Source organism: Cinclus cinclus, chromosome 3, assembly GCF_963662255.1.
Source record: "Cinclus cinclus chromosome 3, bCinCin1.1, whole genome shotgun sequence".
In the NCBI taxonomy this organism is placed as follows: Eukaryota; Metazoa; Chordata; class Aves; order Passeriformes; family Cinclidae; genus Cinclus; species Cinclus cinclus.
In genome coordinates this window covers 95467137-95488571 of record NC_085048.1, presented here as the reverse complement: position 1 = coordinate 95488571, position 21435 = coordinate 95467137, and the positions used below count along the sequence as shown (strand labels likewise).

The 21435-nt window shown below is 39.8% G+C and overlaps 1 protein-coding gene across 2 annotated transcripts in view; it reads left to right on the top strand.

Moving 5' to 3' along the window:
* The window catches only part of TMEM63A (transmembrane protein 63A), a 30088-nt gene extending 10663 nt beyond the window's left edge, over positions 1–19425 (top strand). For both annotated transcript variants that reach the window (XM_062490482.1, XM_062490481.1), the window contains 16 exons: positions 626–734; positions 1107–1177; positions 1891–1971; positions 2620–2743; positions 3101–3234; positions 5444–5581; positions 6707–6860; positions 7729–7835; positions 9419–9505; positions 10139–10201; positions 11066–11228; positions 12130–12235; positions 13174–13341; positions 16621–16736; positions 17697–17759; positions 18358–19425. In XM_062490482.1, the coding sequence (XP_062346466.1) occupies positions 626–734; positions 1107–1177; positions 1891–1971; positions 2620–2743; positions 3101–3234; positions 5444–5581; positions 6707–6860; positions 7729–7835; positions 9419–9505; positions 10139–10201; positions 11066–11228; positions 12130–12235; positions 13174–13341; positions 16621–16736; positions 17697–17759; positions 18358–18528 (1855 nt within the window). In that variant the 3' untranslated portion in view covers positions 18529–19425. The remainder of the gene's footprint in view (positions 1–625; positions 735–1106; positions 1178–1890; positions 1972–2619; positions 2744–3100; positions 3235–5443; positions 5582–6706; positions 6861–7728; positions 7836–9418; positions 9506–10138; positions 10202–11065; positions 11229–12129; positions 12236–13173; positions 13342–16620; positions 16737–17696; positions 17760–18357) is intronic.
* Positions 19426–21435: the final 2010 nt, after the last annotated feature.

Here is a 21435-nt window from a genome sequence, read left to right as displayed (position 1 = left end):
TAGAATTTCTGTTTTATTTAACCATGTTATGAAACCAAGTAACTAATGGGGATTTTTTTACCTTGTTGGGTTTTTATTAATCTATAAAATAGGTTCCTGTATTTTAGTTTAATTGCAGTTATTAATGCTCTTCACAAAACTGAAGAACTGTTCACAGAACAGAACTTCTGTAAGCTTTGAAGAAGGAACTAACATAAAAGCAGAATTTATTTCCTATATGAGGCTGTTTTCAATTTAAGTAAGGATAGTATTCAAGGAGAGTTCAATTATGTACTCAACATAGTAAATAATAAAGTAAATAACAAAAATTTTGGCAAATAGCATCATAGGTACTCTGTATCATCTGAATGAGAAAATGAAAACCAAACGCTGCCTAAATATGTCCATGTTATAGTGTTTTCTTTTTAGCTCCATGACCCATAGAATTTTTTGAGAAGCAAATAATCCTGTTGACTGTCCAAGACATCTACATAGGTGTGACTGACTACCAGTAACTGCCTTTATTTTTTTTTCTTGTTTTGTGTTCAGTGAGAGGTTTTGGCCTAATTATCATTTTGATAGCTGCTTGCATCAGTTGGACAATTGGTCTTCCTGTTTCTCATATTCCTAATGTTTTGTCCAACAGCAATAATCTTCTTTGGCTGCACACAGTTTTTGCGGTTGTTTACCTGATTCTGACTGTTGTCTTCATGAGGCATCACATGAAGTATGTCACATATAGAGAAGAAAACATAGTAAGTGTTTGTATTGGAGTGAAAAAGTGTATTTGCCTATGGATAATGCTAAAAAAGCAAATTGTTAAGCCACTTCCTGCATGCTAGAATGTGACATAGATGTGAAGGAGTTGACTGAAAGCAACGCTCTGAATGAATTGTGAAAATGGATGGAGAGAAGGGGGTTGGGGAGGGATTTATGAAATTTTGCTGTAACCTATTCACCAGAAGATGCTATCTCAAATAGATAAGCTCCCACCAAAATCACAATTACCTACCCTTTTTCTCACTCTGCTACACAGCTGATTGTGCTGTGTCTTGGCTTTCTTTATATTCTAGTTTTCTTTTTTGCAATGTGGTTTATCAAAATGTAACTTGCATTTTCTCTCCCAGGTTAAGTGCACGTTGTTCATAACCGGTCTTCCAAAAAATGCAAGTGAAGAGACAGTACACAACCATTTCACGTGAGTTCCATACTTGAGTAATAACATTGGAGTCCTAGAATGGTTTGGGTTGGAAGGCACCTTAAAGATCATCCAGTTCCAATTCCCTGCTGTGGACAGGGACACCTTCCACTAGACCAGGTTGCTCAGACCCCCATCCAACATGACCTTGAACATTTCCAGGATGGGGCATCCACAGCTTCTCTGGGCAACCTGTTCCAGGGCCTCGCCACCCTCATAATAAAGAAGTTCTTCCTAATATCTAATCTAAACCTATTCTCTTTCAGTCTGAAGTCATTCTCCCTTATCCTGTCACTACATGCCTTTGTAAAAAGTTTCTTTCCATTCTAGCTTAGGAATAGGACATGTAAAATTGTCCCGGTAGCTTTCCCTGCCTAAGCAGGTAAGTTTTTTGAATTTTTCACTGTTTAAAATTCAGAAAAAGCTATTATTTCAATGAAGTTAGTTAGCTGATCTTAAAATCAGAATTCAAGAAATTGTCCATGTATCCACACTTTCCATTCATGCCCCACACAACTTCTACTTGGAATAAAGCTGTGCATCTTGTGTTGAGTAGCTTCTAACAACTGTCTGTGGAAGTCTCTGCTCTCTGGAACCTCATTCAAAAATTAAATGAGTGTTCAGATGTCAGGTAGATACCAGTGCTGCTCTTTGAAACAGTTTCTTCATTGTACTTTCTGTTCTTATTGTTCTTATGTGCTGCTTCCTTTCAGGGATGCCTACCCGACTTGCACAGTGCTGGAGGTCCAGCTGTGTTATGATGTAGCCAAACTTATTAAGCTGTTCAAGAAAAGGTACTTGTTTTTGGAACCTACACAAGTTTAGCATAATTTTACAAATGTTTTGCTAGTCCTTAATCAACAAGTACCAACAGTACTAATCTGGTGCATCCTAAAGATGGGTTCTGCCCTTCAGGTTCTGTTCTGGACTTCAGTTAGATTCAGCTCTGTTTTTAAGGGGCTAATGGGGTTCAGCCTATCTCTTGTTGGTTTGATATGTTGTGTGTTGCCTCAGTTAAGTTTTGACTTGCTGATTATTTATTTATTTTATATATATATATTATTTATTATATATTTAAGTATGTATGCACTTAGTTATTTATAGACAGGTGGTGCAAAGTGAAAAACTGAACTATTGAATTAATAACTCTGTTAACTCTGCTTCTTTGGCCAGACGTGCTGATCCCAGGAGAGACAAGTGTTTTCTTCTGGGCTCTCAGGAATAACATTGGGTTGTTGTTTTTTCTGGAGTCTCACTACAAATGTAGGCTGTATAATGGTATTACAGACTTGCAAATAAACTGCATGTAAATATCTTTGGTGACTGATTCATTTGCTATCAGTCCTTGGCATAATTTTTTCTTCTCAGGGATTATAATATTTTTAAGATTCATGTTGATACTGTTTTCCTGCAATGTGTTATGGATGTATTTTTCTGTGCAGAAAACAGGCAGAAAAAAGCCTGATTTACTATGAACACCTTCATCAGAAGTATGGCAAGAGGGTCCAAATCAACCCTAAGCCATGTGGTCAATTCTGCTGCTGTGAAATGAGAGGATGTGAAAGGGTAAGAGATTGTGTTCTTTTTTAGTTATGGCTAAGTAGGTTATTAGAGGAGTAGAAAATAGTTTTTGTGTCATGTTTCATTGGCCTTTGGAAAATTCTTTATTCATTCATTACCCATAGCTCATCTGACGTGTTCTTGTACCGCACAGAAAAGGAATTCCCTGAAACGTTTGAAATGCAATCTTACTGCACAAACTGAAGTACAAGAAAATCTTCCTGTTTGTCTTTGCCTTGTGACATGATTTGTAGTTTGTGGGAGGGGCACGAGGAGGGGTGACTATGGTTTGTGTAAGCTGTGTGTTAATGAGGATATTGGCCATCTGGTACTTGCATGTGACAGCCATCAATTTCCCCACAGGAGGATGCTGTAGATTATTATACCAAAGTTAGAAATGAACTTGAGGAAGAATATTCAAAAGAAGAACAAGCTGTTCATAATAACCCACTGGGAATGGCTTTTGTAACATTTCAAGAGAAATCCATGGCAACCTAGTAAGTTTTGTCTGTTGTCTTGTTTGTTCTCTTTTTACTAAAATAGTACAACTGAGCTCTCGTTTGTGTTCCTTGTTTGCTTATGTTGGTTCTTCCTTTCTTCTTTTTCACCATTCTGTGGATTTACTCTGCTTTGCTTTCTGGTAAGTTTTCCATAAATGTGTTTTAGCCTCTATGCTTTGAATGAAGAAATTATCTAAGGGCCTAAAATGCTTGGGACATTTAATGGATAAAGAGCCTTTCTCTTCTGTGTGGGATCCAGTCCATCAGTGTAGGTTAATAGGAGGCCAGACTAATTGGTTCTTGAATATGAGTTACTGACATCTCCCTTTCCTGCTGTGCAAATGGTCCAATTACCAAACTATCAGAGTGGGTATAAATTGCACTGCCAATTAAGTCATCTCAGCAGTGTAGGGTCAGTAAGGGACCTGGACACGGGTGATAGATACACATATTCTGTATATCTCTTACCTGTTGTTATAGATATATTAGCAGAAGTTGTTCTGTGCTTTTATTCAGTCATTTGCAGAGAAAAATGTGGATAGCCTCTCATGTTCTGTTGGCACTTTGTGAGCATCTTTTGCTAACACAAAGTGGGTCAAGGGAAGCAGTATAATGTTTGTATTACAGCATAACACATCATGCTTTTTTTCTATTCTTAGCCTCTGTGGTTTAAATTGTCTGCATTCTTTTTGCCTTCAAATCATGTTAGAGAGACAGTCTTTCAGACTGTTTTTCACAGAGGTCCAGGGTGTAGAATTTCTTGCAAGAATTTGGTATACTGGAGAAAGTTTTAGTTGCTACTCTTTCACTGAGTAGTGATTGTGTGATGAAATCTCCTCTCCTAATTTTGTAATGAAATAACATTTTGAGATGCGAAAATGAAAGAAGAAATAAGCACTGAAGTTCCTTCTCTAACTACTGGTGTGTTGTGTAAAATTTTGATGGCATTGTCCCTCCTTGAGCAAGTGTTCTGACTTGCCCTGCAGGCATCTCTGAGTTGAATCATCAAGACGTGAAAATATTTTAGTCTCTCTAGCCTGGAATTAATGCGGTGGACTCCATTCCCTGGGAACTTAGATTAAATTATGTGTGAAACTGAGGTCCCCATCAAATTAGAAAGTTACTTGGTGCCCTTAGGATGTTCTGCTCTGCAGAGCCCTGAAACAGGATGAGAGATACAGGATCCCAGAAGTGAGGTTCTGGGAGCTCAGGTGGTTGTAGAAGCTTTTAAATTATGGCTAAAACTTGCTCTGTATGTATTTTTAAAAATAAACTATCAAAGAATAATCAACTGTCTTAAATACTTGCTGCTGCAAGATGCTGGCAATCTGACATCGCTGCTGAATTCTGGTAAGGAAAAGATCTGGGGGGGTTGAGGGTTATGTTTGTCAGTTTGGTATTTGTGTGTGTGGTTCTCTGTCTTCTTCATGTTAGGACCACAACTGAGAAACAAGCATGTTCACAGATTTTAGAATCTCCCCATTTAAATATAATATATATAGTTTCTATGAAAATAGTCTCTGAATGTGTGCCTTGCCCTTCTACTGCTGTCCTTTGGGAGATCTTTGAAAGCATTTATTCTGGGGTTGTTTCAATTGTCTTTAATTATTTTGAGTGTCAGTCTACTCATAATATTGGAAGGTAGAATTAAGCACTGTGATTATTTTAGGAGTGGGTGAAAGAGGCAAATATTTTGAATTGTGAGAATACCAGCATACTAAATATTCTTTGGCTAATTGGTACTCAAGGCAAAGTTGGCTGGCTTTGATACTAGTGTAAAGGATTAGTCTGCAGTCTCATTTCATTAGTCTACTTTGATTTGAAAACAGCTGTATTATATAAAGATGTGTTTAGGAAACTGTCTTATATTTTTTTCCAACGCTCTCAGGCTTTGATTTTTATTTTTTTTTTAACATGGTTCATTGCTGTTGTTCACATTGGTAGAAGCAGTAAACAGTTTAAACCAAGACTGCTTTTTATTTCCAACAAAATAGATCTGAGGCCTGTGGTAGCAACTCTTTATATAATGGTCATTATTACATAATATGTTGCATTGTTTAAGCTCTAGCTTGATCACAGGTTATTAAAATTAAAAAAAAAACAACCAACCAAACAAACCATTACCACTGTTCCCAGACTTTCTCATTACATATTTAGCATTTTCATGTGTAAAAAATTGGAAAAATCTTCCTCTTCTTCCTTACAGCATCCTTAAGGACTTCAATGCCTGCAAATGTCAGAGCATTAAGTGTAAAGGAGAACCCCAGCCATCACCCTACAGCAGGGAGCTGCGTGTGTCCAACTGGAAGGTTACATATGCTCCTTATCCTGAGAATATTTGTTGGTAAGATTCCTGTCTTACATCCATTTGTTGGTAATAATGTAGGTTTAGAATGGGCACAGGACAAACAGGGATAAGAGTGTTTTTCTTTAACCCTAAACTAAAACTTTATGTAGTGTTGGAATGTGGCTAATCTGCTCCTTGATTTTCATTACTCGTTTCTTCATTGACCTTGGGGTCTGTGGACATTATTTGGGGTAACGAACTAGAGCTTTTCCACCCCAAATTTAAAAAAAAAAAACCTAATCCTGTTTCTGTCTGTCCCTCAGTGTTTCCATTTTTTGAGGCTAATGCATATCTACCACTGAGAACTGAGGAAAGTAACTTGGTGTTAGTGTTGAGTATCCTCAAAATATGTATATATTTTCTGAGTTGCCATGTGATGAGCACAACTTGATCCAGTCTGTAAACTCTAGTCTGTCTTATTCCTGTTCTTTTTCTGTTCTCCCCCCCACCCCACCTTGAAGAATAGGGACCACAGGAATATGCCAAGTTTACAGAAAGTCTTGTCATAATTAGGGATGTTACTGAGCCTCTGTATCCCTATTTTGTTTGTTATGGATATTTGGCTTTGGCTGGCATTCAAATTGTTCTAGTCCTTTTGGCAACCATCTCAAATAACACTTAAGAACTTTACTTGTTTAAAGTCTATGGTTGCTGTATTAATATGGCAGGAAGTGATGCAGTCTTTGTAAATTTGAAATTTTATTTCAAAGCTCAGTTTTGTGGTAGATTCTGCCTCTGATAGGTATTTTCCTTGCAGAAATTCTATGTGTCTTCTATCTCTGTCTCTTCTTGTTCCATTTCTGTTTAGTACTTCTGTATTATTGAACAATGGAAGTGTTTCACCCCAAACCTTAGCTAGATTAGACATTGTTTGTATAATGAATGATTAAATATGTTCTTCTGCAAACACAGTTTATGGTATCACTCAAGAGAGGTTGCACACTTCTCTTGATTTCTAATAGCAACTGGAACTTGTGTAGTTCTTCGTTATATGACTTTGAAAGCTCAGTTTAGAAAAAGCAGTGCCACCTGTTACTTGACAGATAGTATAAATATCCTTTTTTAACAGAAAATGCTTGGTGCTTGTTTTAATGTCTTTTTTATTTTTACTTCTTTCTCCAGGAAAAATCTTTCAGTGCATGGATTGAAATGGTGGTTTAGATGGGCTTGCATTAATTTGCTTCTTTTTATTGTGTTGTTTTTTCTTACTACTCCTTCCATAATCATCTCAACCATGGACAAGTTCAATGTCACTAAACCTATTCACTACCTTAATGTGAGTATTGTCATATGTTTGGATTTAGCTGTGGATCAGACCAAAATTTTGGTAGATGGATAGGATTTCATTGTCTTACCTTCTGTTGAAATTCACACCTTACACCTTCAGTTGAATGTGTCAGGACTGTTTTACATAGCTGCTGATTAAAACTGTAAGTCCAGAATCAGGTCTTTAGCCCTCTTTTGTTCCTAGATAATAGTCTGAAGTAATTTTTATCTGAGGCTTATGTTATTATAACATAAATTATACAAATGATATAATTTATAGCAGATATATATATATATATAACACATATATAAAATTATATAAATGATAACATAAATTATGTATGTTGTTATTATTTATTTTTGGTAAAAATTTGGAATCCAAACTTAAATAATTCTAAATGTTGTAATCAAAAAATCTTTGCAAAAACTTAATTTTAAGTCCAATTTATATTTTGATTTTTATGATAAGAAGGGGGGAAATGCAGATTTTTAACTCTGAGGTAAAATGTTGTTTTTATTTTGCTTATAGGGTTCAAAGCAAGATGGCATATATATATGATCCTAGTTTGACTGCAGCTAAAGCAACTTGCAAGCTGTTCTTTTTAAATATTTCCCCAAGTTAGTGTAAGCTACATAAAAACTACTTGTGAGACTGCATTCTCATGTAATTTAATTCCCAATCTCACTTTGGCTTTTTTTGTCTTGCGTGCCAGTTCTTTGCATGAGCTAAGAACTCACTACTCAGTTTAAGACCATCCGAATATAATTTCTCCAGGTCTTCCTGTTATAATTTACAAAAAGCAAAATATTAGCATCTCTGTTCCACCACAACTGCATTAAAGTGTTTTCAATACTTATTCTTATTTTCTTCCCACTAGAATCCTGTTGTCAGTCAGTTTTTCCCAACACTCTTGCTGTGGTCCTTCTCAGCTTTGCTACCAACAATTGTCTATTACTCAACTTTGCTGGAGTCCCACTGGACAAAGTAAGCAACATTTTCCTCTGTTTTTACCTTATCAGCTGAATTACTAAAATAAATGAAAGTTCTTATCTTTCACAGAGCTCTCAAATCCACAGAACTCTCATAGCAAGAAATTTCCTGTCCTTGTCTCTTTCTATTGTTATAACCACACTTCAGGGTTTGGGTAATTTGTAACCCACACAGCAAGTGTAATCTGACCACATGATTTGCTTATGCTTTTCCCTGCTCCCCACCTCTCTTCTCTTTCTGTTTAATCAGAAAAAAATTGTATGAGTAGGCTCAGGAGTTGTATCTTCAACAGGAGCATGGAAAGTGCCTCAAATCCCATAATTAACTTGCTGTCTGGGAAGATAGGCCAGATCCCCTCCAGACTGACAACTTATAAAAAGGGCGTCCATCTTTTTGTTGTTTGGCATAACAAAATGATCTGGATGTAATTCCTGGTACACAGCTCAGATCTGTTTGATATCAGTGGTGATGTGAGAAAACTTGTGGGGCCAAAGGTCCAGCAGATGTGTTGATGAAAGGTTTTCACCTTGGCCTGGTGCACCCCGGAGATGTCAAGCCCACTAATGTGCTGCTGACTTGGAGAACTCAGCACAGCTTGGTTTGGAGTACCAGATTTGATGCCCTGTTTACCTACACACAGATAAAAATATGGTACTTCACACTCAATCCCATCTTCACTCAACTTCACTCAGTCTTTATCCATAAAGCTTGCAGTCATTGTCTATTTCTATATTCTCAGGTAAATTTGGTGTTTTTTCTTTCGAATTTTTGCACAATTCCTTTCTAAGACACCATGTCCTAAGTGTACTGTTTATTTGTCACAACTGTATGCTTTTCATGAACTCTGTTTTGGTAGCTGTACTATATACATGAACTTTGAGCCCTTCTCAATCAGTTAATTTTCTAAAGTCCCTAGAGATCACAGGTCTGATTTCAAGCCTTGGTGTAGTTACACTGATAGGTCTCATAGTGCCCAAGTGCTCCTGTAATAAAACCCCTATAGTGTTAAAGCCCTATCAGATACCACCTCTAAGAGTCTGAAGTGTTCATAGTGCTGCACTTTTCTGGCAACAGGGTGTCACTGGATCCACGTTCCTGCTACTGCAGTAAGGGTATAGCATTAGTAGTATCGTGTTGTTCCCCAAGACTTAACACTTGACAGGGAGGTTGTGTGAGTGTCTGGTTCCTTGGCAGTGGTGCCCTTTTCTGAGCTGCTTCATCCCTCCTGGTATGACAATTGAAGAGCTGCTTGCTTACAAGCTGTTGCAAGTGTCTTTGGGTGAGAGACCAGCTGTGCTTGTTGCATATCCCCATGCATGGGGTGCAGATCTGCAGTGAGGCTCATCCAGAGTCTGAATTAACATTCAGCAATGTTTTTGTTGCCCAAGAAGATACTGAGAGTCTGCTTGGTCCATATTGGTGAATATCTCAAAGATGTTTGGTTTTTATCTGGTAGCAGTGTGATATGGTAGGGGAAGCTGGAAGTCTGACAGGTGCTGGCATTGCCCAGGGAAGATCCTTCATATGTGGCAGCTTTTTGTGTGAGTTTCTCACTCGGTGCCTTTTTATGTTGCTAGATCTGCAGAGAACAGAATAATGATGCATAAAGTCTACATATTTTTGATCTTCATGGTATTGATTCTGCCTTCCCTTGGTCTGACCAGGTAAAGAATCATAGTTTAAAGAGATAAGGCTGAGTACATTTATAATGAGACATCTTGCTTGTTTTCTAGTTGTAAGCTATAGACCATGTTCCCCCACTCCCTCCAGTGTGTGCCGTTATGTTATCATTACACATTAGATTTCAGTGTTCATCTTACATCTGGGATCATCAAAGCCCTTAAAAGCTTCTAAAGCCTGGCTTTTCTTTTAACAAAGAAATTTAAGACCTTTGTAAGATCAATGGCTAATTAAAAGTTGTCCATACTCACCATTATAGCTGAGAATCAAGTTTCCTGACTGTCTTATACTTCAGTTGGAGTTGTCCTTTTTTTTTCTACTTTTAAAGTTTTTGGCTGTTTCCCTGGGTGACATCTATTTGTCCTGTTTGTATAGTAATTGCTAAAAGTGAATCATTAAAACCTTAGTATGAAGTAGATATTTTTGTTCTGTTTGATTTTGTAGCATTTTTCTTGTTTCTATCTATCAGTAACTGTGATAAAGCTAAAGTAGTGTTCAGATTATTTGATTAAATTCTCTCTATCCACTGTCTTGATTTAAGCTACTTAAAAAGATAAGCAATTTTAGAGAGTACTAAGGTGTGGGAGACTGAATTACGCTCACTATCTTTTTTTCAGCCTTGATTTTTTTTTCCGCTGGCTGTTTGACAGAGAATCATCTGATTCTGCAGTTAGGCTGGAGTAAGTATTAGCTAAATAAAAATCTCTCTCTGCTATTCCTTTGTAAAGGAATACTTAGGACTTTTTTTTTTTTTTTTTTTTTTTTTTTTTTTGCTGTTTACTGTCCTTGGTTAGTGCTTATTAAAATTTGCTTAGGGTTGCTACTCTGGGATGTTGAGCTTCTGAATAAGACAATAAGGTTGGACATTAGAAAGAATTTCTTCACAGGAAGGATGATAAGATACTGGAATTGGATGAGGACTGTTGCCTATCCTGGGCAGGAGATCTTTGCAAGGATTACAGTGAGATCAAATAGCTGCAGCAGTTCTTTCTGTAATCCAGTAAATCTTGATTTTAAGAAAAATGTATGTTTTTACACACATTGCATTGCAAATTTGCAGATATTGCTTATTTTGAACACTTGTGCCTGTGCCTGGAGGGAAAGAATAGAATGCAATTATTAGGACATTGATTTCCAAATGCTGTTTCAAAATCAGTAACAGGAAGACAATTAGGAGTTACTAAGTTAGGAGAGATGATTATTCTATTGCAGTCTTATCTCATCTTGTGTCAGGTTGCTGTTGCAGATGTCAGATAATGCTCTTGACTGCTGTCAGCCACCCATCAGGCTGCTACATCTTTTTGTGAACAGTTTGTTCCTCATCTGAACTGCAACTCAGCCAGGCTCTTACATACTACCCTGGCTACATTTATAGCTGTGCAGTATTCTTTTACAACAAGGTTATCAGAAATTCTTCTGGCAGCTTCCTAAAGCATATAGTGCTTATTACGGTAAGAGATTTCCAAAGGCAATAGGGCTACATTACATACCTCCAGGGTTTGCTTGCCTTCCTCCCAGTCAGTGTCTGGTGTCTTTCCTGGCAGATGTGTCTTCCTGCCTGACCAGGGAGCCTTCTTTGTGAACTATGTGATTGCCTCTGCTTTCGTGGGCAATGGGATGGAGTTGCTGCGCCTGCCAGGCCTCATCCTTTACACCATACGCATGATCATGGCCAAGTCCACAGCAGAGAGGAAAAACATCAAACAGGTACTGGAGCCCCTCCTTAGCAGGAGGCATTTCAATGACTGATCCTTGTCAGTGGGAGCACCCATCCTTCATACCATTAACTACCAGCTCCTGATGGTTTCCCTTTTTTTTTTATCTTTTTTTTTTTTTCTTTTAGCCTTTGTTTTGCTTGTCCATGGCAGGTTCATATTCCCTTAATTCACAGCACAGGTAACAGGGAGGGATTTATTCCAGAGGTGGTCAAAAATCAAAACCCAATCTCTGAGCTTCAGGTATCAACTTCTTCATAGCTCTAAGTCAGAGTTGTATGATTTAGATTTTATATAATAGTTCTGATTTTATCTTACAATATGAACTTCAGGGGATTTTTTAATTCAAATCTGTATTTTTTAATTAAAATTCTATTTTATTCAAAATATAATTAGTTTCTTCTGTCAGCCATCAGATGTGTACAATTTGCTTTAAACAAAACATACCTAGGAAAATATATGTTTTTGCCTATATTCCATTTTTAAGAGGTGAACTTTCACTTCCAGGAGAAGTGTCATCCTGTATCTTAAAATTCCAGGTGTTACAATGGGAACTTAAGCCTGTATACAGCTGCCACAGTGTGTTGAAGGTTCTGAGTCTGGCATAATTATTTTCTGTCTTGTGATTTTAAGGAGCTGCTTCTTGTAAATGCAGATTCCCTGAGAAATTACTTTAAGGCTAGGAAAGAAACAGCATCTTTTCTGTATGTCCAGGTAATAAAAACATAAGATGCTTCACCTAATTATACAATTTCTGCCTCTTAAGGAAATAACTGATCTCTCAGGGGAAGCGAGTAAGAGAAGGTGAATTGTTGCTTTAGTGAATCTATTCTAAACTCCTGACACATTGATGGATGAGTTGAGAGTTTTGGGTGTTTTGTTTTTGTTCCTAGCAACAGGCATTTGAATATGAATTTGGAGCAATGTATGCCTGGATGCTGTGTGTGTTCACTGTCATCATGGCCTACAGCATCACGTGTCCCATCATTGTCCCTTTTGGTAAGTTTTCCAGTGAGCACTGTGGGGGTGAGATGGGGCATGTGGGAAGTTTGGAAAACTCAGCTCTGCATTCTGACTCCCATTCAAATGCTGATATCCCTTAGGACTTGGATCCGAGTGTCCTTCCCTTCTTGTGGAAGAACAGTGAAAACGATGATGAATTACTTAGCTCTTGTACTGTCTTTAGAGGTTGAAAGTACATTTAATATTTATTAGATATTTATTATATTTCTCAAATTTGAGTGTACTGGCTTTGGTGGTGAAGGGTTTAGATCACACGTAAGTAGCAGTAAATAATTTTATATAGTTGATATTTTCATTTTCTAATCCAAATCTTTACAGAACTAGATACAAGATAATTATCTAAATTAGATGTTGTTCAGAACTGGTTTAATCAACAACCTTATTATTGGGACAATGTGGCCAATTTTTATGTAACACTGTAATTGAATATTTACTTACATTCCATTTTGTATGCAGTTGTAAATATCTGAATGTGCCACTGCATCCCAGAGCTGTTGCAATTCATAGATGCCACAGCAGTTGCTGGCTGTTTGTTTGGTAAAGGAATAACTGACTTGAAACACACTCATGAATCTGGTGAAGGCTGAGGGGGAGATGTTAAGCCACTGTCAGGCCTTCCTTACCAGCATTGTGGAAGGGGAGCTGGGAATTCTTCCCTACCGGCTTGGCTCATGTGCCAGAACCCGGAAGGAGCTCTGGGCTCTGCCTGGGAGAGAGATTCCCACAGAGAAGTGTGTGGAGAGAGGAGGGATGGAGATGCAACAAGCTGAGGAGCAGGTGCTGTCTTGCAGCTGTACCCCCCTCATGTCTGGGCTATATCCACTCACTTGGTTAGTATAGATCTCCTCACAGAATTGCTGCTTTTTATCAAACCTCCGACAGCCTCTGCTTGGCTCTCCCGTTTTCCCTGACAGGTTTGATCTACATCCTCCTGAAGCACATGGTGGACCGTCACAACCTCTACTATGCCTATCTCCCTGCCAAGCTGGAGAAGAAGATGCACTTTGCTGCTGTCAATCAGGCCCTGGCAGCTCCCATCCTCTGCCTTTTCTGGCTCTATTTTTACTCCTTTGTGCGGCTGGGTAAGTATTACCTGTTTCGCCCAGAAGCTGCTCCCAGCTCTCTTATCAGTTTCCCTGAATTAGATGTGAAGTTTCATAAGCTTTGGGGACTTTTCTTTTTCCTTCCGTAAAGGGGGAGTTGTGGTGGTTGCCTGTGGCACTGAACTACACAAGATTTGTACAAGAGCCTTTGATGGAGGTGGCTGATATATTAAACTGTTAGCATGAAGCTCCATGTTCCTTCACTTCATGGGAGATCATATATTCCTTAAATCAGTATACATAGAATTGGCCAGTTGGGCTGTGAAGTGACAGACAGGAAAAATCATTATGTAAAACCAAAATCTATTCAGAATTAGCTTTTTATAGTAAGATGATCGCTGGCTTCACTACCTACATTTGTGCAGCTTGGGCCTAAGTTTAATTTGCCTGGGTGAATCGATTGCTGCCTCGGTTGTACTGCCATCACTCAGGAAAAAATGCTAAAATGTTGGATAATACTAGTCCTCATGTGTTCTACATCGTCCATCAAATTTGACATGGAAGACTGCAGTGAGATGGTGACTCTCCTCCCCACATTGTAGTTTGAAACCTCGTGGTTTGTGTGTTATTTTTAAAATAGGGTCATTCTGTTTTGCAAATGCTTGGCATTGATAGTATTGCCTGTGCTGTACCAACAACTTAGATGTCAGAAAAGGTAGGCAACAGCTTATGGGTTTTTATCCGTGATAGAGGAGGAAGCATTTGGCATGGAATGGGGATGTCAGTGATGCTGGAAGCATTGGGTTCCCTTTCTTTGGAAGGAAGCTCATGATAGTTAACCGTGTTGACAAATACTCATGACAAATGATCACGTTTGCATTGTGTTGTTCAGAATACCAGCAGTCAGAAAGATATTGTTGGCAGGCTGTCATCTCACTTGAGGGGTAGATAAGGCTATAAGCAAAGCTCCCTGTGGATGCAAGAGGCACTTGGAACTATTGCTTCAGGCTGTCCTTGGATTTGAATAGATGTTCCTGCATTACTTATATGTTTGAGAGCTTGTTTTTTCCCTTGTTTTGAGAGCTGCTTTTGCAACCAGGAAGACCAACAGATCTGGGTCCTCTGAACTAACAGGAGAATTTCTAGAGCATGCTTTAACTCCAAGTGCTCAGCATCTGATTCACCTCTTTAATTGTTAGGAAGGAAATCCTGGTGAAGTAAAAATTAAGTCTTTATTATAATGTTTTATAGTTCTGCATGGTGAAACCATTATTTGTCAGGAACCTTAATAATGGAAAACACAGGCTGAATTACCATGTTTGGCTCAGTCAGTGTTGAGGAACCTGTTTACAGGATGTTGTTCAGTGTTTTGTCAGTGCACAGGGCAGTCTGAGAGGTAGGAATTTGATACTTTGATTTCATTGCCATTGATTTCATTGCTGCTTCTTGTGCCAAAAAGAAGTAAGGAAGGAAGAATAAGAGACCTCTACTTCCTTATCTGCAAAATAGATCAGTTTATGGTGTAAAGCTTGATTGCTTGGTCGTTGACTTGTATAGTTGGCTTGATTATGGGTGTTTCAGTCTGGTTGCAGAATCCAGTGACAATACTCTGGCTTCTCACTCCTCATATATTAATGTAAGGTTGGAAAGACCTTTCCCCCAGTTCTCAGTCAGGATTAAAAACCATCTGACTGCATATAGAAGGTGAGGAGCTGTACTCATCTTTTTCCTTCTCAGTGCCTGTATTATTTCTCAACTCTTATGCCTGCCATCCATCCATTCATCCATCCACCCACTCACCCATCCTACACCTGCAGCACCACTGGGCCTCTCACCACGGAGGAGTGAGGTCTTATCGGCAGTTCAACCCCCATCTCCTGACACAGTCACTTGAATCCCATGTTCTCCAGAACTGTTGGCAGACAGGAGTTCTGAGGACACAGTACAGGGAAAACTGATGCAGAAAACTTCTCCTTACCTAATCCCTGCTGTTTGTCTTTTGGTTTGCACCACACATTGGCTCTGATGTAGACACACCTCACTATCTGCTAACTACTTGTGCAACCTGTGCTAAAAGAAACAACCTCATCTGAAGGACATTCCAGAATACCCCTAGGAAAGTTTTTTCACTTTCTCGTTTGGTTTTAATAGTGATGTGTTTGTAGGGCTTTTTTGGTTTTGTTTTTTGCATGTGTGTGGTGGTTTTCTCCTTGTGAACAGACCTGTGCAGCACTTCTTTAACCTGTTAAAGTGTAAAACTTGTCTATTTTGTGCCACTGCGTTTGCTGGAGTTACCAAAAAAATGTCTGAGAGTTTGTGTTGCCTCTTTTGTCTGAAGAAGCTTGGAAGCAGCTGGGGATGGCAGTGATGTTTACTTTACCCTAATATCCTATTTAAGTCATCTTTACTGCAAAACGAGATTGATTTCTTTAGAATATTTCCCTAGTGGATCTGGAAAATAAAAAGTCACTGTAATGATTAATATTTTAATGTCCTTTCCTATAGTTTATTGCACTCTCTCTGAACTAAAACTAGGTGTCAGCCTAGTTCATATTTACTGTTTCTTCTCTTGATCTTCTTCCTTGGATTCTTCCCAGTTCTGTTCATATTTTATTGTAGACAAGGCTACCTAGCTGAAGGCTTAGTAGCACTGAATTATTTTGTCTAGGTGCCAGAGACCTCCCTTTTTTTTTTTTTTTTTTTTAAATTTATTTTCCTCTCTTCCCATGCTCTTTGACACCATCCCGCTACTGGCTCCTTTCCAGCAGTTGTATGCTGCACTGCCATTGTTATCCCTCCTAGCTATATTTTATTTTTCCTTCCAAATTGTACTTATTCGCTGTTTTCTACATACATTTGTATCTTCTTGTTTCTTTTGTTTTGATCCTTTAAAGTAGGTGGAGTGGTTTTATCTACCAAGAACATTTTGGTTCTCCTTTCCCCCACCTCCATCCCTTTGAGCTGATAGCAAACCTTCCAAATTGGTGCCATCATCATAATTAATACTATATTTCAGAGATTATTAATGAAAGTGTCTAAGAAGTGGGTCCAGAATGGATGAATGAGAGAGAAGAATCACTCTGAATCTTGTCTGTCACTTAAGTGTTAAAGCAACATTTCTTGGCCTCTAGGAAAAGTTGGAGAACTTAGTGTGTAATGACACTCACCTGTTTGTGGCTGGAAGAGGGCTGCCCATTCCTCTAAGGAAAAAAATCCATGAGCCTCTGAAAATGAGGAGGATAAATAAAAGCTTCTTTTTGTTTTGTTGGGTTTCTCTGCTACGCATTTTTATATTGTATTCTCTGGATTTTTTCCTAGGTTTTAAAGCACCTACCACTATGTTTACCCTGCTGGTTGTCAATATCACTATTGTTATTTGCTTGGCTTACACTTGTTTTGGCTGTTTCAAGTACCTGAGTCCACTGAATTATAGGGTAAGTGATGGATACCTGACCTTTCAGTACCTACCTGTGTGCTTGATGGAGCACCAGCTATTTCTGCTGGGTTGTCCCTGTCTTCCTGCTGGCAATGTCTGTTCACAAACATTCATGGTAAGATGGCTGAAGAGGGCCTATAATATAGGTAGGCTGCTTGACAGAGTGGAAAGTCTCTGTTTCTGCAGGAACTGAGTTTGAGAGAAAAGAGCAGTATGGAAAAAGTATCCCAGGCTGCATCCCCAGCAGTGTGGCTGGCAGGTTGAGGGAGGGGGTTCCCCTCCTCTGCTCTGTTCTGAAGAGACTCCACCTGCAGTGCTGCATCCAGCTCTGGGGTCCCCAGCTCTGGAAGGACATGGAGCTGTTGGAGCAAGTCCAGAGAAGACAATGAAGATGATCAGAGGGATGAAGCACCTCTGCTGTGAGGCCAGGCTGTGAGAATTGGGGGTGTTCAGCCTGGAGAAGAGAAGGCTTTGGGGTGACCTAATTACAGCCTTCCAGTACCTGAAGGGAGCCTACAAAAAAACGGTGGAGAGAGACTTTTTACAAGAGCCTGGTGTGAGAGGACAAGGGGGAATGGCTTCAAACTAACAGTAGGTTTAGATTAGGTAATAGTAAGAAATGCTTTGTTGTGAGGCTGCTGAGGCACTAGCACAGGTTGCTCAGTGATGTTGTGGGCGCCCCATCCCTGAAACTATTCAAAGCCAGGGTGGATGGAACTTGGAGCAACCTGGTCTGGTGGAAGGTGTCCCTGCCCATGGCAGGGGTTGGAACTAGATGATCTCTAAGGTCCCTTCTAAGCCAAACCTTTCTATGATTCTATGTAGAAGGATTGGTGGAGAGAGTGTCAGCATTGCACTGAGATCTGTCTTTACAGGTTTTGGGTGCTCATGATCTGTGTGTATTGTTTTCATTCACCAGTTTGATGTTGTCTCTTTCCCCACCTATTGTTGTTTACAGATTGAAGACACACAAGGTGAAAGAGGAAAAGACACAGATGTACCAACAGTCCCAACATCTTCTGTAAGAAGCTAAGAATTACTAATATTTCCTTACGTTTCTTAGAAAAACTTAATTTCTCACCCTGCTTACCAAAGAGCTTGTGTAGGACATACTTGTGTGAATGGACTGTGGGATTTCCCACGTGCATGTGGGACCAGAGAGTTCTGCAGCTGGGCTCCTTGACTGCACCCAGGTGGTGTTCCAGAAGTACCTTCGGCTGCTGTTTTAGGAGTAGCTGAGACACACTGCTTCCCACAGCTCTGTGTGCTGTGTTCTGTGCCCTGCCCCAGACAGAACCTCACATCTGGACAGCTACCAAACACAGTCAGTTGCCACTGCTTTGGTTCTGAAAGCTGTGATGTGTAGCAGGTCTTGCTTGCCATGTCACTGAGAAGGATGTAGGACTGAGGTAGAAGGAAAGGCCTTCATGCCACAGTCAAGAGGTGCGGATGAATATTGCACCAGGAAGCCTCCAACAGGGCACAAAAGGCCTGAGGTGTTAAGGTGAAGAATGGGAAAAGGATGAAAAGAAGAGTAACAAGGGGAAAAGTTCTCCTGGGTGAGTTATCCCAGCACTGTGCTTTGAGAGACCACTAAAACCCTTCACTTGTGATTTCAGATGTACGTTCCCCAGGTTTTGCGTCCTCATCCGACCGAAAGGACGGTGCTGGCCCCCACGGAGCAGCAATCATATGGCACCATGGACAACACTTGTTCCCAGGCAAAAGGAATCATAAGCTATGCCACTGGACCTGCAGTTGTGGAGCAGGCATCGGGAGCTTCGCTCTGAGTTGTGTTGTGAGGACGAACACAAGATGGAGCACTTGGTCCAGGTTTAGCAGAGCTAATTCCCTGCCACCTCCTACTAAGTATTCGGTGTTATTTACATATTCCTGCCTGCAGAAAAGGTACAGAAATAATTCATTGTGTGGTCTGCAGCTGTGCTGGGAGATTAAAAAGCAGATGCCTTGGGACTGGTTGTTTTCCAGGCTGTCTACACACGTTGTGAAACAAACAAGTTGAACGTGGAGATGTTTATCCTCAGGGACTTCACTTCTGCTAGCTCATCACTTGCCTTATGAAGATAACTTATGCTGCATAACTGGTCACCACCAAAGCCAGTGTAGATATTAGAGCTTTCATTTATTTATTCAAAATTATTCTTCCCTTTTTAAAAACCCCCAACATTTATTATTTATAAACCTCTTGGGATGTGTTAAATCCTGAGACAATGCCCCTTTTGATGAAAATGCTATTTGTGTGGGTGCTGAGAATGGGGTGTGGGAGTCTCTCCTCTATTCACCCAAAGTAGTCAGCATAGTTTTGATCATGTTACCTTTTTTTTTTCCTTGAAAGAGATATGGGAATTACTGTGCACTTGGGTACTAAAAGTACCAAAGCAAAAAGGCTGGTGTAAAGAAGGGAGTGATTTATCTGATACTGTTTTTATATATATTTTTGAAGGGCATTTAGGTTGTTACTTTCTGTTCACTATTTTTAAGGGCCTTCCACAATGAAAATTCACCTGCCAGTAATAAAGGATATAAACATTTTATCTCTTTTAGTCTTGGGTTAAAATGCCAGACCTCTAGGTTTTCTCTATAGTGCCAATTATATGAGTTGTAAGATACTAAGTTTTTAAATTATGTAGTAGCTGCTAATCTATTCCAAAGTGCAATGTGTCAGAGTGTAACTAATAATCATGGAGCAATAAAACAGTGAGATTTGAAAAATTTCAGGCTGTCTTGATTTATTTGTTCTTTTCTTGATTTATTTGTTCTTTTCTTTGTGTGTTGAAACAAGTCATTTTGCTGGCTGCCTCACAGCATGGTCATGAGCTCTTCCTAAGAGCACTGCCACAAGCCTAAGAATGACAGTATGTCCTACGAGGAATTTAAATACTTTTGGATTTCTCTAGGGGATGAATCTTGGTGACCTATCGGTCGGAGAAGCTTTTGGCCCTCTTTTTTCTTGCTTGTTGTTAAACTGTTATTTCCTGAATTTGACCTTTTCTAGCGTGTCTGTAAAGCAGCAACATCTTGAGACTGAAGGAGACTTTGTGCCATAAATGTGTGCAGATGTTCAGTGACTTGCAGGGGTGCCTCCAGCTTCCCAAGAACAGCACTCGGACAAGTGCTGAGCATGAGACCTGCCCACTGCAGGAAGGACCTTGTGGAGCTCTGAGCCCTCTGATTACAAACCCATCCTGTTAGCTGAAGATGCACCTCTGGATTCTTAAAAGGTGAGTGAGGGGCATTGTCTAGTGAGGGGGGCATGGATTTATCAGACTATTTTATACTCTCACTTCAGTGGTGCAGTTTACTCAGGGGTTTGTGCATGTGTGTGTGCGCATTTTGATTTTTAGCAACCATGGCATTATGGGGTGGTGTGTACCTTGTGCACACACTGCCATTCCAGGTTGGTGTTCAAACCAAGAAGGAAAAAAACCTGACAGACTCCACAATTTTTACTCATCTGTGAGTCTCTCTTACAGATATGAGGTTACAAGGACGAGGCAGCTTGTTGTGTTAATTAGATCAGAAACCTGTGGTTCTTCTGACTCATTTCTAGCTGCACTACCCTGTCTCATCCAGGTGTCTGCAGCAGCAGTGGACGCTTATGTGTGTGCTTTTTGAAGAATCAAATCATTCAGCTACCACACTTGACCTGTTTACTGTGCTGGTGCTGTGGGAGTTTTATGTTCTGTGATATAAGTCACTTTTTTAACAGATAATTTTGATACTTACTATGAGGTTCTATGTGTCATATTGAGGACAAAAACTCCTTGAAAGATTTGATTTCCTTTTTGTGCCTGGGAGGCTGCTGAACCTTGGTGGTAACACTCCTTGTGGCTGGCATAAGTTCAGCACAGGCAGGTCCATCTCTCCTGTGAAATTGAATTAACCCAGCTCCAGCCATACTAAGGTGCTTCCGATACAGAATATGGAAAACCTCCGAGGTAATGGAAAGTTACATCTTGCTGAAAAGTCATTGTTGGCATTTGAAGAACCAGTTCATGTGTCAGCTAGGGAAATCACCTGCTTATTTCACTTGTTGTGTAGCAGTCATTCCTGTTTGCCACTGTGCTCTGTTGCAGTTAAACTCATAGAAATGTCTTTGGTATTAGGACAGGCATCATCTGGAGAAAAGGTCAGGGTCACCTATTAGTAGATTATCACAAAATCTGTGCACAGCAACACACAAATTATAGGCTGGTTTAGCATTTTTGCTGTGTTGTGCTTGCTTCACTGTTATCTTTTGGGTCCCTCTCTGTGAGCTGGAAGTAATTAGAAAACTGTCCTGGCTCTACTTCATTCCTTCATGCTGGTGGATATCTGCAAGGGGATAAAATTAGATCAGCAGGAGAAACTCCTTGCATTCCTGACTGAGCCTTAGAGAAAAGCTGAGGGATGGAAGCCTCAACAAATGTGGATATTGGCTGCACTGTATTTGCAATTCATATTTAAAGCCATGGCACATTCTTTACTGTTCTTTTTATAAACCTTTTGGCAGGGAGCCTAAGCAAATGGCCCAGCTGGAGTTGCTGCCTGTGGCTCCCAGAAGCCATATTTGTTGGGATCCAGTGCCTGCTGCTTGCCTTGCACTGCTCAGTTGGAGCAGCAGCGCCTCCCCCACCCTGCTCCTTGCTAAGTCCTTCCCGAAGTTCCAGCAGCCACCTCCAGCAGTGCTCCCGGGT